This window comes from Coloeus monedula (genome assembly GCF_965178545.1).
Source record: "Coloeus monedula genome assembly, chromosome: 2".
NCBI lineage: Eukaryota > Metazoa > Chordata > Aves > Passeriformes > Corvidae > Coloeus > Coloeus monedula.
The window spans coordinates 116,852,202-116,865,868 of NC_138782.1; the positions used below are offsets into that span (position 1 = coordinate 116,852,202).

Here is a 13,667-nt window from a genome sequence, read left to right on the forward strand (position 1 = left end):
CCCGACCCGCACTGGGACCGGCACCGCCCCGACCCGCACCGGCACCGGGACCGCCCCGACCCGCACTGGGACCGGCACAGGCACTGGCACCGCCCCGACCCGCACCGGGACCGGCACCGGCACCGCCACGACCCGCACCGGGACCAGCACAGGCACTGGCACCGCCACGACCCGCACTGGGACCGGCACCGCCCCGACCCGCACCAGCACCGGCACCGGCACTGGCACCGCCCCGACCCGCACCGGCACCGGCACCGGCACTGGCACCGACCCCGCCCGCACCGTGACCCGGCCACGGAGCCGGACCCAAACCGGGACCCAGCACCCGACCCCGCCCCGGAGCTGGACCCGGATCTGGGCACGGACACGGCCCTGGACCCGGATCAGGACCCGGCACTGGCACGGACCTGGACCCAGCCCCAGTACTGGCACCAGACCTCACCACAGCCCTGGACACGGACCCGGCACTGGCACAGCCGCGGCACCGGTCCAAGAGCCGGGACCTGGACCCAGCACGGGACGGAAAGCTCAGATGCAGACCCAGACCGAGAGCCGAGACCTGGCACCCTCTATGGACACGGACCCTGCCCTGGACCAAGTCCCAGCGCCGGGCTTGGATCCAGCTCCTGTCCCTGCTTGGCACAGCCCTGGACCCAGCACCGAACCAGGACCCAGGACGTGGCCCAGCACCAGACAGAGAACCCGGCTCCAGTCTGGGCTCCTGCTTTGCCCCATGCACACCCTGGCACTTCATGGCGGGTGGAGGCACCCCCTGGCCTCAGCACCCACCTCACATCTGCACTGCAGTACTGTGCACATCTGGACACTCACCCACACTTGAACCCACCTATTGTGCGTGTGTGGATGCCCACCTGCACCTGCACCCACCGACTGTTTGTGTGCAGACAGCCTCCCACCTCTGCACCCACCTGCCATGCACGTCTGGGCTCCCACCCACATCTGGACCCACCTCTCCATGCACTCAGCACCCACCAGTGTCCCAGCACCCACCCCCCCTGTGCACACCCTGACACCTTGCTCTGCAACCCGAAGTCCCAGTGCTGAACCCCAAATCTCCCTCATTAACCAGGGAAAGGCCTGAGGCATGAGGTGCCTTCCATATCCCACCCCCTTCTCAAATCCACACCCCAGCTCTGCCTGGGCTGTAGCAGTGGGGACAATCCAAACAGGTCTCCAGGGCAGAACAGTGGAACATTTGCTGTTATTTATTGAAGTCAATCCCTAAAATCCTCCCCAAAGCTCCTCAGGGAGCTCCAAGGACATTAGGGGAGTGGGCAGGGCCCTTTGGTGGCTTTGCTTAGGAAAATCAAGGTATAAACAGTGTTTTGATTTGAAAGATCTCCCTTCAAACAAAACAAGCACTGGATCCTTTTGCTTCCAGGGTCTTGTTCAGCTCCTCCAAACATCCCTGGATCCCCACGGATCCCTCACAGATCCGTCTTGTGTCCAGTGAGGATGGATTCACAGGAGGGGGAAAACACCGCTCCAGCACATTTGAGGGAACTTGAGCCATCTCAAACCTGGTGCTGAGAGCACAAAGCATTTTCCTCCAGCCAAATCCAGCCCGGGAAGCAGAGTCCCTGGGTCCTCATTAAGCACTCGGTCCTATTAGGCAAGTCCTGATTAGCTGGGCTTACCCTCTGCTCCCCCCCTCCGTGGTATTGTTTAGCCTTGGAGCCATGGGCACAGAGCTGCAGCCTGGGCCCTGCCTTTTACAGGAACACTGAAGGCACCAGAAAGGGATTTGCAGCAAACCAAATTTAATTAAAGGGGGAAAAAATATCCAAAGTTCCAGCTCGGAAAAAACAAACAAATAACAACAGCCCCAGGGCAAATAATTCTGTTTTCTTTAATGTCCAAGTATTGTGTTTCAATGTTGTTGGAAGTGAAAATATGTTTGTTTTTTTCTGGGGAAATCTTTCTTGAGCTAGTTTTGGGGTGGGGTGGGGGGTGTTACATCATCTTGGAGCTGGAGGGAATGTTTTTCATCCAGCCCAAAACCTGGCACCCAGGGACAGTACTCAGAAACTGGGCTGCTGGAAGGTGAGATTGCAGCAGGGCCGGGGCAGGGCTGCTGCCACCCTCAAGCCCTGTTGGTACAACTCCATCCTGCTTTATTTTGCCTTGAAAGAGGGACGAGAGTGACCCATTAAAAATAACAAGCCGAGGGTACGGCGCCAGCGGTCAGGACAGCCACATTCCCACATTCCCAAACCCAGGCAGTCACCTGGGTATTGTTTCATTTCTTAGGGACATAGCCTTTGTTCCTGCCTGTTTGCTCCTTTTTCCAGATCACCAGAGGGTGGCACGGCCAGTTCTCTTGGGGAGCCCGTGGGTCACTCCCTGCATTGTCAAAATTCATGCTCGGTTCCTGCTCCTGTGTTTCCCTGGAGAGCTCCTCTCACCTGTGGCATTGAGCTCTCCTGGGCTGGGGCATGACCCTCCACATCTCTAAAGTGAGGGAGAGGGTTTCCTTAAGAAACAAAATGGAAAAGAAAGGAGGCAAATGAGCAGAAATTTTCTATTCTAGAGTAGGCAAAAGCACTGGACAATCTGTCTGAGTGTAGTGGGATGGAGATATCCCCTTGCTCCAGCCCTTCTGTGGGTGGCTGAAGCCCAAACGTTGGTGATGAGCACCCCCAAAAGCTGGGCAGATCCTGGTCTAGCTCAGGATAACATTCCTCATCCAAAAAAAGCTTTATGGGAGATGCTGCAGAAGGAGCAGACGGTCTGGCCAGGTCTCCTCAAGCATTTGGGGCATTTGGAAGATACACCAGCAGGTTCCCTGGAGGAGTTGGGCCATTGCTCCTCTGCCAGCTGCAGTTTTCCATCCTGGGATTGGACTGGCCCAGGCCTCCACGTTGCTCCACACAGAGCAGTGACCTGGAATTTGTGGGATTTCTGCACTCCATGGGTTGATGTGAGGACAGACCGGAGTGGGGAGTGACCAGATCACCCACCTGGGCACAGCTCCAGGGAAACAGTGCCAAAATCAGGACTCAGCACCATGGTGGGGACAGCTGGAGCCAGTTCTACCAAACCGCCAGGGTCCCATCCTGCGTCCAGTGTGATCTGGGGCATCTCCCCTCGCACACACACCTTTGGACCTGAAGGCACCATGGAATATTTACACGTGGATGACTCTTCCTGAATACCAGCTTGGCAAGACCCTGCCAGTGATTTTCAAACATTCCCCATTGCCCAGTGACGCCTGGGAAGTAAAACGAGATGCCACAGCCAGGGTCTCATTCCTCCGGGCACTCTCTGGGCACTCCACCTCCAGTATCCCAGAGCTCCCATTTCATTCCCACTGGCTCCCAGTGCAATGCCACAGCAGCATCAGTCCTGTACGTCCCTCTCCTCTCCAATCCCCATCCCTGGAGGGATTTAAAAGCCGTGTGGATGTGGCACGTGGGGACATGGGTCAGTGGTGGCCTTGGCAATGCTGGGGGATGGTTGGACTCGATGAGCTTAAAGGGTTTTTCCCACCTAGATGGTTCTGTGATTCCATAACACAGGCACTGGATGTGCACCGCAGGGTCTGGACCTTGAGCAGCATCTCCCTCTGGTGGCAAAGGAAAAAGGAGTTTTGGGGAGAAACTCCTCCACAGCGTGATTTTCCCGGTCTGGCAGCGTAGGGAAAAATCTGAATGTGCACCAGGTCATTGGGGCATCTTCAGTTTCACCCCCCAAAAGTTGGGAAGGGTGGGGAGGGGTTTCTAGAGCTATGATGTGCTGCTGGAGTCCTCCTCCTTCAAACAGGGCTTTAGAATTCACCAAAGAGCAGGTTTAGATTGGATATTGGGAAGAAATCCTTCCTTGTGAGGGTGGTGAGGCCCTGGCACAGGGTGCCCAGAGAAGCTGTGGCTGCCCCTGGATCCCTGGAAGTGTCCAAGGCCAGGCTGGACGGGGCTTGGAGCAGCCTGGGATAGAGGAAGGTGTCCTTGCCCATGGCAGGGGGCTGGAATTGGATGAGCTTTAAGGCCCCTTCCTGCCCAACCCATTCTGTGACTCTCTGATTAAATACAGATTATTTCTACAGGTGGAGGCCTGTGGCTCAGGGCTGGGGCTGTACCAGCATGCAGGACTTGGACCCTGGGTGCAGCAGGGCTCTCACAAAGGCTGGAAGCCTTTCAGGACAGACAATCCATATTATCCACATTGCTCCCAAGGAGAAGGTGAAGGGGAGCACAGCTCTCCAGTGACCAACTCTCATCGTCAGGGAGCAAAGCCATGGGAACACAGCCCTCACACAAACACCCTCTCCCTACCCCAGCCCTCATCCCCACTCTGTCCCCAGATTCCCCCCTTCTTTTTTGCCACTCCTTGACCTCCCCAGGATTTCCACAACCGCCTCCTCTGAGGTCAGAGGTGTCAGCTCATGGTGCACCTCTGCATTGTGGGTGTGCTTTGAGAAATCAAAGTCCTTGTTTACACCTGACTCCTGCGCACAAAAGTATTCTTTACTTTCTCAAAATTGTCTGCTTCTTTTCTGACTGGCCTGTGGGACAGTTTCATGCTGGCTGAATCTTTTTTAAACACCCAACCTTAGCCTTCCCTGACACATTTTCGTGCCATTCTCTCCTGTTGCCCACGTCCCTTCTTCACCCTCCCGCTGGAAATCCCGACTGGAAATCCTGGGGCTGCAGGAGCCAAGAGTGGGGAGACCCATCCACATCTATGTGCACCCCAACATGAGACACAGACACAGCAAAGGCTGGTTTAGGGTTTTTTTGAAGCATAATTATATATTATCAAAAGTAGAAAACCAAGCGAGATAAAAATTCCTCTAATGGCCCGGCAGCACTGCTGCCTTCTGTGTGATCCACACAGTGAGAAGGGCTCTGGAAAAGCCACTGGAACTGCTCCTGCCTGCAGAGCACAGCCACAGCATGGGGGGCTGGGGTTCAGTTGGAGACAGGGAGCCTTCATCACCTTGGAATGCGGCTTCACTCCACATCCAGCACCACGTGGGTTTTCAAGGAAACATCTGGCAGGGTCAGCCCTGAGCAGTGAATGCATCGTGGAAGCTTTTTTTAATAATTCATCACATGCCTGTGTTCTTCCTGCTGCCTTTCCAGCCCTGTGGCACCACCAGAGTCCTGCCTACAGTGGGACAACAGCTGCAGAGCACAGCCAGATGTGCTCCAGCTGGCACACGTGAGCTTGGTGGTGAGTCCAGCTGCTCACACCTCAATTAACATGTCAAGCCATGTCCTGGGCACCAACCTGTGTCCTGGGCACAAATCCATGCCCAGCCAGCCTGGTGGGAAGCACTGACTATTTCTGGGACCACGGTACTGATGGTTTTAGTTCCTGAGATAAATAAACCCTGCCTGCACTGGGGATTTCATGGTGGCAGGAGAACTGATTTGAGATTTGGCCTGAGGCTAAGTTTAGGGGGAAGCATCCAGGCAGATGTGGATCATAACCTGGTAACCTGGTCTAGTGGAAGGGGTCCCTGCCTGTGGCAGGGGTTGGAACTGGATGAGCTTTAAGGTCCCTTCCAACCCAAATAATTCTGGGATCCTGTGATCTGCAGCTGGAAGGGGACAAGGAGGAGGCTGGAGAGGAAAGGCCACTTGAGGAAGCAGAACAGTGGGCAAGCAGCAGGACATGGCTTGTGGCTGTAATTCCAGGTCCTGAGGTTCTGGTCTGCAGCATGAAGAGGATCTGCAATCCTGAGACCCCCAAAAATGGATTTGGAAAAGGTCTCAAGATAAACCTGGTGGGGAAAAACAAATCAAGCAATGCTGAGCCTTACTTGAGGCCTTACTCTGCCTGGAAGGAAGGACACCTGGGAGTAAAACTCACCATTTTTCTGGTTTAGGCACTTATTTGTTCTGAGAAAACTGCTTTGGCCAGCAGTGCAGCCCCTGGAGACAGCAACCAGATCTCCACACTGGGACAGGCCAGCAGCCTGTGCAGGCACTGGTTAAAGGACACACTTCAAGTCATTGCCACAAATACACCAAAGGCAGAAGGCTCCGGCTGCCTGGCAGGACTGTGACATAAATAAGCTCAAAAAATAACCAGTCCTGGATTTTTATGGCTTTTTAAGGCTTTTGAAGTTCTTCAAAACTGCAAGGAGATGTACTGAGAAGGAAGGTGATGTCCCAGTGATGGAGGAGCACATCAGCCCCGTGGCAGGGGCACTGTGGGGACAGTCTTCGTCCCACCACCTCCTGCCATACCCTATTGACGAGACAGTCACCCCAAAGCTGACCCAAAGTGACAGTGCAGCCATTTACAGGGTCACCCTGGCAACCCAGACAGGTCTGTCCCGTCTCCCAGCTCCCCCAGTCCTCGCTGGGGGCATTTAGGGCCGGCCTTGGGAGTGGAGGTGAAGCACGGTGACCTCAGCTTGCTCCTCACGACAGTCCCCTGCAGGCCACAGGGGTGGGTGTCCCAAAGGTGATGGCACCCCACAAGGGCTCCCTCTGTCCCTGTGGGCTCTGATCCCTCTCTGGGGGGACCTGCCACCCCACAGCTGCCTGTGTTGCCAAGGGAAGAGCTTCTCCGCAGACACTTGTGGGCACAGGCGCCCAGGATTGGGCTGATGCTGGCCATCCCAAAGGATAAATCCCCTCCTCCTCCTCCTTCTCCTTTTCCCAGGCAGCCTGGGGCAGGCTGGGCTTCGCTGTCCCTTTGCACCAGGGCTGTGCTCGTGGCTGTGGCCATTCCTGTCCCAGGCGAGGCGATGCCTCCTGCGCTTGCACTGAAATACACAGAGGAGCTCTCGGTTGAATCCAGGGAGAAGCCACCGGGATGGGATGTGGATGGGGGAAAAGCAGGCTCCTGCCCTGCTCCACCCTCCTGTGCCATTCCCACAGCGCCAGCGCTGGGTTTGATGCCTCCCCCATTCCCCACTGCCAGCCCAGAGGGAGGGATGTCCCTCATGGGGAGGGAAAAGTTTGCCCCAGGCTCAACACCAGGGGGTTTCCCCATTGTCCATCCTCCGGGAAAAGCCTCTCCCACGCCACCATCTCCAAAAGCTGCGTTGATCACGGACAGATCTCCCGTCTTCAAGGCCAGCTTCACCAGCAGCCAGTGGTGATGGTCTGTCCAGCTGTCCTCCAAACACCCTTTGGACTGCAGGAGCGATGAGCTGGTCTCATTTTTGGGGTCTGTCTTGGTCTCTTCCCCTGCCAAGGACTCTTCATCTCCCAAAGTGCCTGAACTCTGCCCAGCTTGGGAGCTCTCTCCAGACACCTCCTCATCCCCAGCTGTTGCAGCACTGCAAGTTGTCTCCAGGAATCCCTGCCAGATCTCCGTGGACTTGGGATGAAGCAGGCTGTAGTAAATCACCAGAGCTGCGGCACCTGGAGAGGAGCAGAAAGGTGTCAGTGATGAGTCCCAGCAGCATTTTGGTCAGGTGTAAAGAGGCCAGAACTTGCTGCACCTCCAGATCAACAAGACCTTTGCAAAGACGCTGCTGAGCATCAGGTGTCTGAGCAGCACATCTTTCGAGCATTTATAGGGATGCAAGAATCCCACTTGAGCAGCTTTTGGGAAAGGAAGTGCACAATCAGGCCCAAATTTAATCTGGATTAATTTGCAGACTGAGAGTTGCCCAGCAGGGAGATGAGTGATGCAGGAAACCTTCCATGTCACAGCATCCCCATCCTCTGGCCTTTCAACCAGCAGGTTTTTAAGACACCTTCCTACTTATATCCTAAGCCCATCCAAGACCAGAGGAATTGCTCCTTTTCCATCCCATTTCTTTAACACAGTTGATCTGAGGGTCTGGGAAGTTGCACAAAGCCCACCCAACTTCCCTCTGCCCCATCCCACTGGGAAAATATGACCCTGCTTGGCACAAAGATGCTCCAAGGGCTGGAGCCCCTCTGCTCTGGAGACAGGCTGAGAGTTGGGGGTGTTCACCTGGAGAAGAGAAGGATCCAGGGAGACCTCAGAGCCCCTTCCAGTGCCTAAAGGGGCTCCAGGAGAGCTGGAGAGGGACTCGGGACAAGGGTCTGGATGCTCATTTCCTCAAACTACTCTCAAAATGTGCAATCCAGGCTCTGAAATAAATGTTCTTACCTATTACAGACCCTGACATGACAGCCCCAGTCACAGTCAGGCTGTTCCTCAGCTCTGCCTGCAGGAACCGGGTGCCCAACAGCAGCAGGAGCGTGTTCTCCATCAGCATTATCTGCAGGGCAGGGGGAAGAGAGTCATTACTTATTTCCTTCTGATGGCTTTAGATCTGCCTCTGACAACAGAAAATACCCAGTTTATAGATTTTCATAGATTCTTAGAACCACGGAATGGTTTGGGTTGGAAGGGACCTTGAAGATCATCTCATTCCACCCCCTGCCATGGGCAGGGACACCTTCTACTATCCCAGGTTGCTCCGAGCCCTTCCAACCTGGCCTTGAACACTTCCCCTGTTACATTTTGCACCTAATTTATCACTTTAAACATAGAACTTGTTGAACTGAACTTTCTGCAAGGTTTTCACCTATTTTTTACCACTGACATTGTAAGGCTGCCTCAAAGGAATCAAAGGCAGCTCAGAAGGGCACATCAGCCTTGGTGAGCACATGGCTTTGTCAGGACACAGTAAAACGCTGGATTTTTAGCAAGTGGTGATATGAGAGATGAAAATGGAGAGTCTGAAGCTGCTGCTTGTCCCCAGCAGCTGCATCCATGCGCAATACAAAATATCCCAGGTACTCACTGCATAAAACACGGCCACCCTGGTCTTGGAGGGGCCAGGCCGGACATTGATGTAGCAGAAGATGTACACAGCTCCCAGCAGGCAGTTGAAGAGCCTCCAGCAGCACGGCTGGGCCACGATATCCGTCTGCTGGGCCACCAGCCAGAAGGACATAAGCAGCCAGTGGACACCTGCAGGGAGAAGGTGATGCCTTTTCCTGGTCTTAAAATCAAGAGTCAAACACAGTTAGAAGGGAAAAAGGGATTTTACCTTGGTATTTATTTTAAGGATCCTTAGGTGCACTATGCCCAGGTCGAATGCACTTTAATGCACATGACAATGCACACCCCCAAAAGATCAGGTATAACATTACAGGCCTTACTAATTAGCATATCTATCAAAAATTCCCCAATGAGAGGCTCAAATGAGCCCCTGTCCCCAAGGAACCTTCCCCTGGATGGTTCTATCTCAGTTTACAGAATATGTTCTGGAGAGGACCTTGGGGTCTGGGGCACACTGATCCCTAACTACGAAGCCTCTAAGATGTTGAGTCTCCTAGCTTGACAAACAAGTCCAAGAAATGTAGGCAAAAAGCACTAAGAGTACAGAAGTTATAAAAAGGTATAAAAAGGGTATAAAAGAAAAGGCAAAAAATCATCATGGCATCAAAGGGACTGAATTTGCAAAGCCATTCTTGGGGGATGCTGCCAACAGCCGCAGCACCAGGAGCACGGCAGGGCTGATGTCGGGGTGAAATGTGGAGAATGGGATCTCAGGTCTTACCTGCCACAGCGAAAACCCAGAAGGAATAGAGCCTGGCAAAGAGCACCAGGGCCAGGACCCGGGTGCCCAGCATCCCTGTCCTCCAGAGCAGCAGGCACAGGATGACGGCGGCCGGCGGGCTCAGGTGTCCAGGCCTCAGCAGGCAGGTGAAATGGCTGTAGGAGACCAAAGCCCAGGCCAGGGACAGCAGGGACAGCCCTGCACTGACACCTGTAGGGGACAGGGGCAGTCAGGGCTCTGATGGAGGCCCAGATGCATGGCAGGGCCAATTCTCTGTGTTAAGGAGGTGTTGGTAGCACAGCATCCCCATAAAAGCCAGACACCCCTTGATCCTGGCAAGTGAATCACGCAAAGGCCTTAAAGGCCATCCTGTCCAACCCCCTGCAATGAGCAGGGACACCTTCCACCAGACCAGGTTGCTCCGAGTCCTGTCCAACCTGACTTCAATGTTACCAGGGATGAAACTGAAGTATTTCAACTAAATCCTGCTCATCCTGGTCTCTGCATGCTCGGCATCTCCCTGTGGATACCCTCTGAGTGCTCTCTCCATGGGCAGAGCTCTGCAGCCCCAGGGCAGCTCCATCCCAATCGCTGCTGTCGGACCAGAGACGAACAATGAACGAGTGGGACCTTGCACATGTCATGACTCGGCACCCAACATCCCTCTTTGCACAACTGAAAGTTCACCTTTGGGGCAAAGCAGCCACCTCTGCATTCAGCCACAGCAGATCTTTCAGCCACACTTGTCCCTGCTGCTCCACATTGAGGCTTCCCAGTCCCTTTGCCACACGTTCCTCCATCCAGAGGACACACACATCCCTCACCCAAACGCATCGCCCCTCCCCAGCATGAACCATCCTCCTGAGAACTCACCAGGGATGAAGCCTGCTGGGTCCACAGCCACCACAACATAGGCCTGGAGCAGGAGGTGAGGCAGGGTCTGCAGCAGGGCCTCCAGGAGCCGCAGGACACAAACATCCCCGAGCTGAGCCAGCACCTCCCCGGCACCGCCGCCTGTCTCCACCCGCAGAACATCCCAGTACCTGCAAGAGTCACCATCACAAGCTGCCCACCCTGCTTTGGGGAAGTTTGGGGCTGCAGCCAGGTTGTGGAGGTTGGGTGGATCGCGGGGAGCATCTCTCACCGCTTCCAGAGGCCCAGCTGCAGGAGGTGGAGCGCCAGGAGCCAGCAGCCGGGAGAGTGTCCGTCTGCCCGGAACCAGAGGATGCTGAGGAGCTGGGCAGCGTAGCCGGGCACCAGGCAGGCGATGGTCAGCCCGAACCAGCCCAGCTGCCCACGGACAAGGTAGTGGATGATGGCACAGAGCCCTGGAGAAAGGCAGAGAGGCGGCGCTGAGCGATGACACAGCCACAACCCCCAGCAACTGAGAGGTGCCATTCATAACCAGAGAATCCCAGACTGGCTTGGGTCACCTTAAAGCTTGTCTCATTCCAGCCCCTGTGATGGGCAGGGACACCTTCCACTATCCCAGGTTGCTCCAAGCCTCGTCCAACCTGGCCTTGGACATGTCCAGGGATGAGGCAGCCACAGCTTCTCTGGGCAACCTGTGCCAGGGTCTCCCCACCCTCACAGGGAAGGATTTCCCCCTAATATCCAATCTAAAGCAACTCTCTGTCAGTTTGAAGCCATTCCCGCCAGAACTCCATCTCCCAGCCCGCCCAGGGGGTTCGCAGCCCTTGTCCTTATCTCCAGCTCCAAGCCTGCTCCCGGTGACTTTGTCAGCTGTGGCACAGCCACCGCCACCGAGGGGCCGGGCCCCAAGAAGGGCTCTGATAAAAAGCTCAGGCTCCAAAATAAACAAATAAATAAATAAATAAGGGGGGGGGGGGAGGGGGGAGGGGGGAAGGGAGGGGGAATCTATTTTTCGTATTAAAAATCCAAGAGGACGGCTGGGCCCTCGGGGGTGCCGAACGCCCGCGCCCACCGGGACACCGCGGGCAGAACCGCGCATCTCCCCAAGCGCGGGGGCGCAGGGGTGACCCCCCTCCTCCCGGTTCCCGGGGGTGACCCGAATCCCCCGGGATGGCTGCAGAGGGGTCACTGCCAGCATCCTATCCGCCTTCCCCCTTCCTCCGCGGCAGCGCAGCCCCCCGCGTCCCCGCGCATCCTGCGCGCTCACTCACGGGCGCCGCTCTCCGCCGCCAGCAGCGCCAGGCTGAGCCTGGGGACGGCCCCGCGCATCCTGGGAGCAGGACAGGGAGGAGGAGGAGGAGGGAGGAAGAGGAGGAGAAGGAGGAGGAGGAGGAGGAGGAGGAGGAGGAGGAGGAGGGAGGAGGAGGAGAAGGAGGAGGAGGAGGAAAGAGCCGCCGCGGCCGGTCCCGCTCCGCCCGCCCCTCCCCGGCCTCCCCGGGCACCTCCCCAGTGTCCCCTCCCCGGGCAGTGTGACATCACGGTGCTTGCGTCACCCTCGGGGGCTTGGGGACACAGAGACGGACGGGGCTTCACCAGCCCGAGACCCCTGGAGCTACTGTGCGCTGCCACAAGCCCATCCCGCTATCCCCCAAATTGTCGTGCACCGGCACAAGCCCGCTCCGGCGTCCCCCGGGCTCTTGTGCGGTGGGCACGAGCCCATCCTGGTGTGCCCCGGGTTCTTCAGGACTGGCACAAGCCCACCCCACTGTTCCCCGGGTTCTTGTGCACTGGCACAAGCCCACCCTCGTGTCCCCCAAGTTGTTGTGCGCTGGGACGAGCCCACCCCGATGTCCCCCGTGGGACGGCCGTGATGTCCCCGTGCCGCAGGGATGAGCACTAGGTGGCAGCTGGGACATGCCGTGCACACAGCCATAAATTAATCCCGTTCTTTTCCCGCCCTACCACAGAGATGAGGCCGTTGTGAAATGGGATCCCGAGCGTCGGAGGTTGCAGGGGACCTCTTGTGTGCATTTGCTTTTTATCCCGAATTCCAGCCCTGCAGCCTCCATGCCTGATGGTTTTTAGAAAATAAATCCCCAGCAGGTCGCTACAGGAAAAGCCATGAAGAGGGGTTTAATTAAGTCAAAATATCACTGATGGTTTTGGTGGTTTCTGCAAAATGCTGCAGGAAGCTCCCAAAACTTTGTACATCAGCTGGGCTGTTGGATGTACCTGTGTTCAGGGGCTTTCATATATTTATTGTTGGAGTTTTAAATTTTATTGAGGTTTTTTTGCAACTGGCAAGAAAGCCCAGGCTCTGCTGTGTAACAGGAGCCACCAAACTGCTCAGAAATGTCCTTGCCTGGTTGTCCCTACTCGTGGGAGCATCCCCAGGCTCTCTATCAGTCTCCAGCACTACTTTTCACCAGGAACTTGGTATCTTTGCAGCCTCAACTCCATCTGGTTGGGTTTGGGGGCCCTTTGGGTGTAAAGGACAACCCACTTTCCCTCCTGTCCCACTGCCATGCCTGTATTCGTGTTTCATTAATGATGTTGAGCTCCTGGGCCCAGCTCCAGCGAAGCATTTTAATAAAGTGAGGGGTGTAATTAGGGCTCTGGAGCCAAGGGAAGCTCAGCCTTGGCTGCCTCTGTCCTCCACAGCAGCAAATACCACGTGGCCTATTCCTAGAAAACCCAATTTTTAGCATACAAAGCACAACTCAGCCTCTAATGGGCACCGAAGCCCCTTCCAGAGCTGAGAGTGGGATGTAGAAGAACCATTTTTGCAAATTCAGCAGTGAGAAAGCTGCCAGGATCCATGCAGGCACAGTGTGACCCTTTTTGTCACCCACAGGAGACGTGTGAACCTCATCACCTCATCCCCTCCTGTCCCCCAGCACCGTCATTCCCACCCTGAGGTGTCTCAGCTGTCTTTCCTCGGTCTCTTCTCCTGTGTTCCAAGCCAGGAATAAATCCTGTGCCATCATCACCCCGGAACTATGCCAGGCAGAGAAGGAGAAAGCCAGAAGGCCTTCCAGAAGAAATTCCCAGAGCTAGCCACCCTCCCCAGTTTCTCTGCCAGCTCCCAGTTGCTCTGGCTGCCTCCCAGCCACCGGTTTGGCTGCACTTTTCTCTGCTGGATTTCAGCACCCAGGAGCCTCTTTTACTAAGAAACTCCTCAGGTCTCCAACAAAGCTACGTCCTGGAGAAGAGAAGGCTCTGGGAACAACTCAGAGCCCCTTCCAGTGCCTAAAGGGGCTCCAGGAGAGCTGGAGAGGAACTTGGGACAAGGCCTGGAGGGACAGGACAGGGGGGAATGGCTTCCCAC

General features: G+C 55.9%; 1 protein-coding gene across 1 annotated transcript; it reads right to left on the reverse strand.

Moving 5' to 3' along the window:
* Window positions 1–6,276: 6,276 nt before the first annotated feature.
* XKR5 (XK related 5) lies at window positions 6,277–11,668 on the reverse strand (the record flags this gene model as incomplete). Its single annotated transcript, XM_082276791.1, has 7 exons — window positions 6,277–7,343; window positions 8,065–8,176; window positions 8,705–8,874; window positions 9,467–9,676; window positions 10,340–10,509; window positions 10,611–10,794; window positions 11,611–11,668. 7 exons carry the CDS (start codon window positions 11,666–11,668, stop codon window positions 6,277–6,279), a joined length of 1,971 nt encoding a protein of 656 aa, XP_082132917.1.
* Between the last annotated feature and the right edge of the window lie 1,999 nt (window positions 11,669–13,667).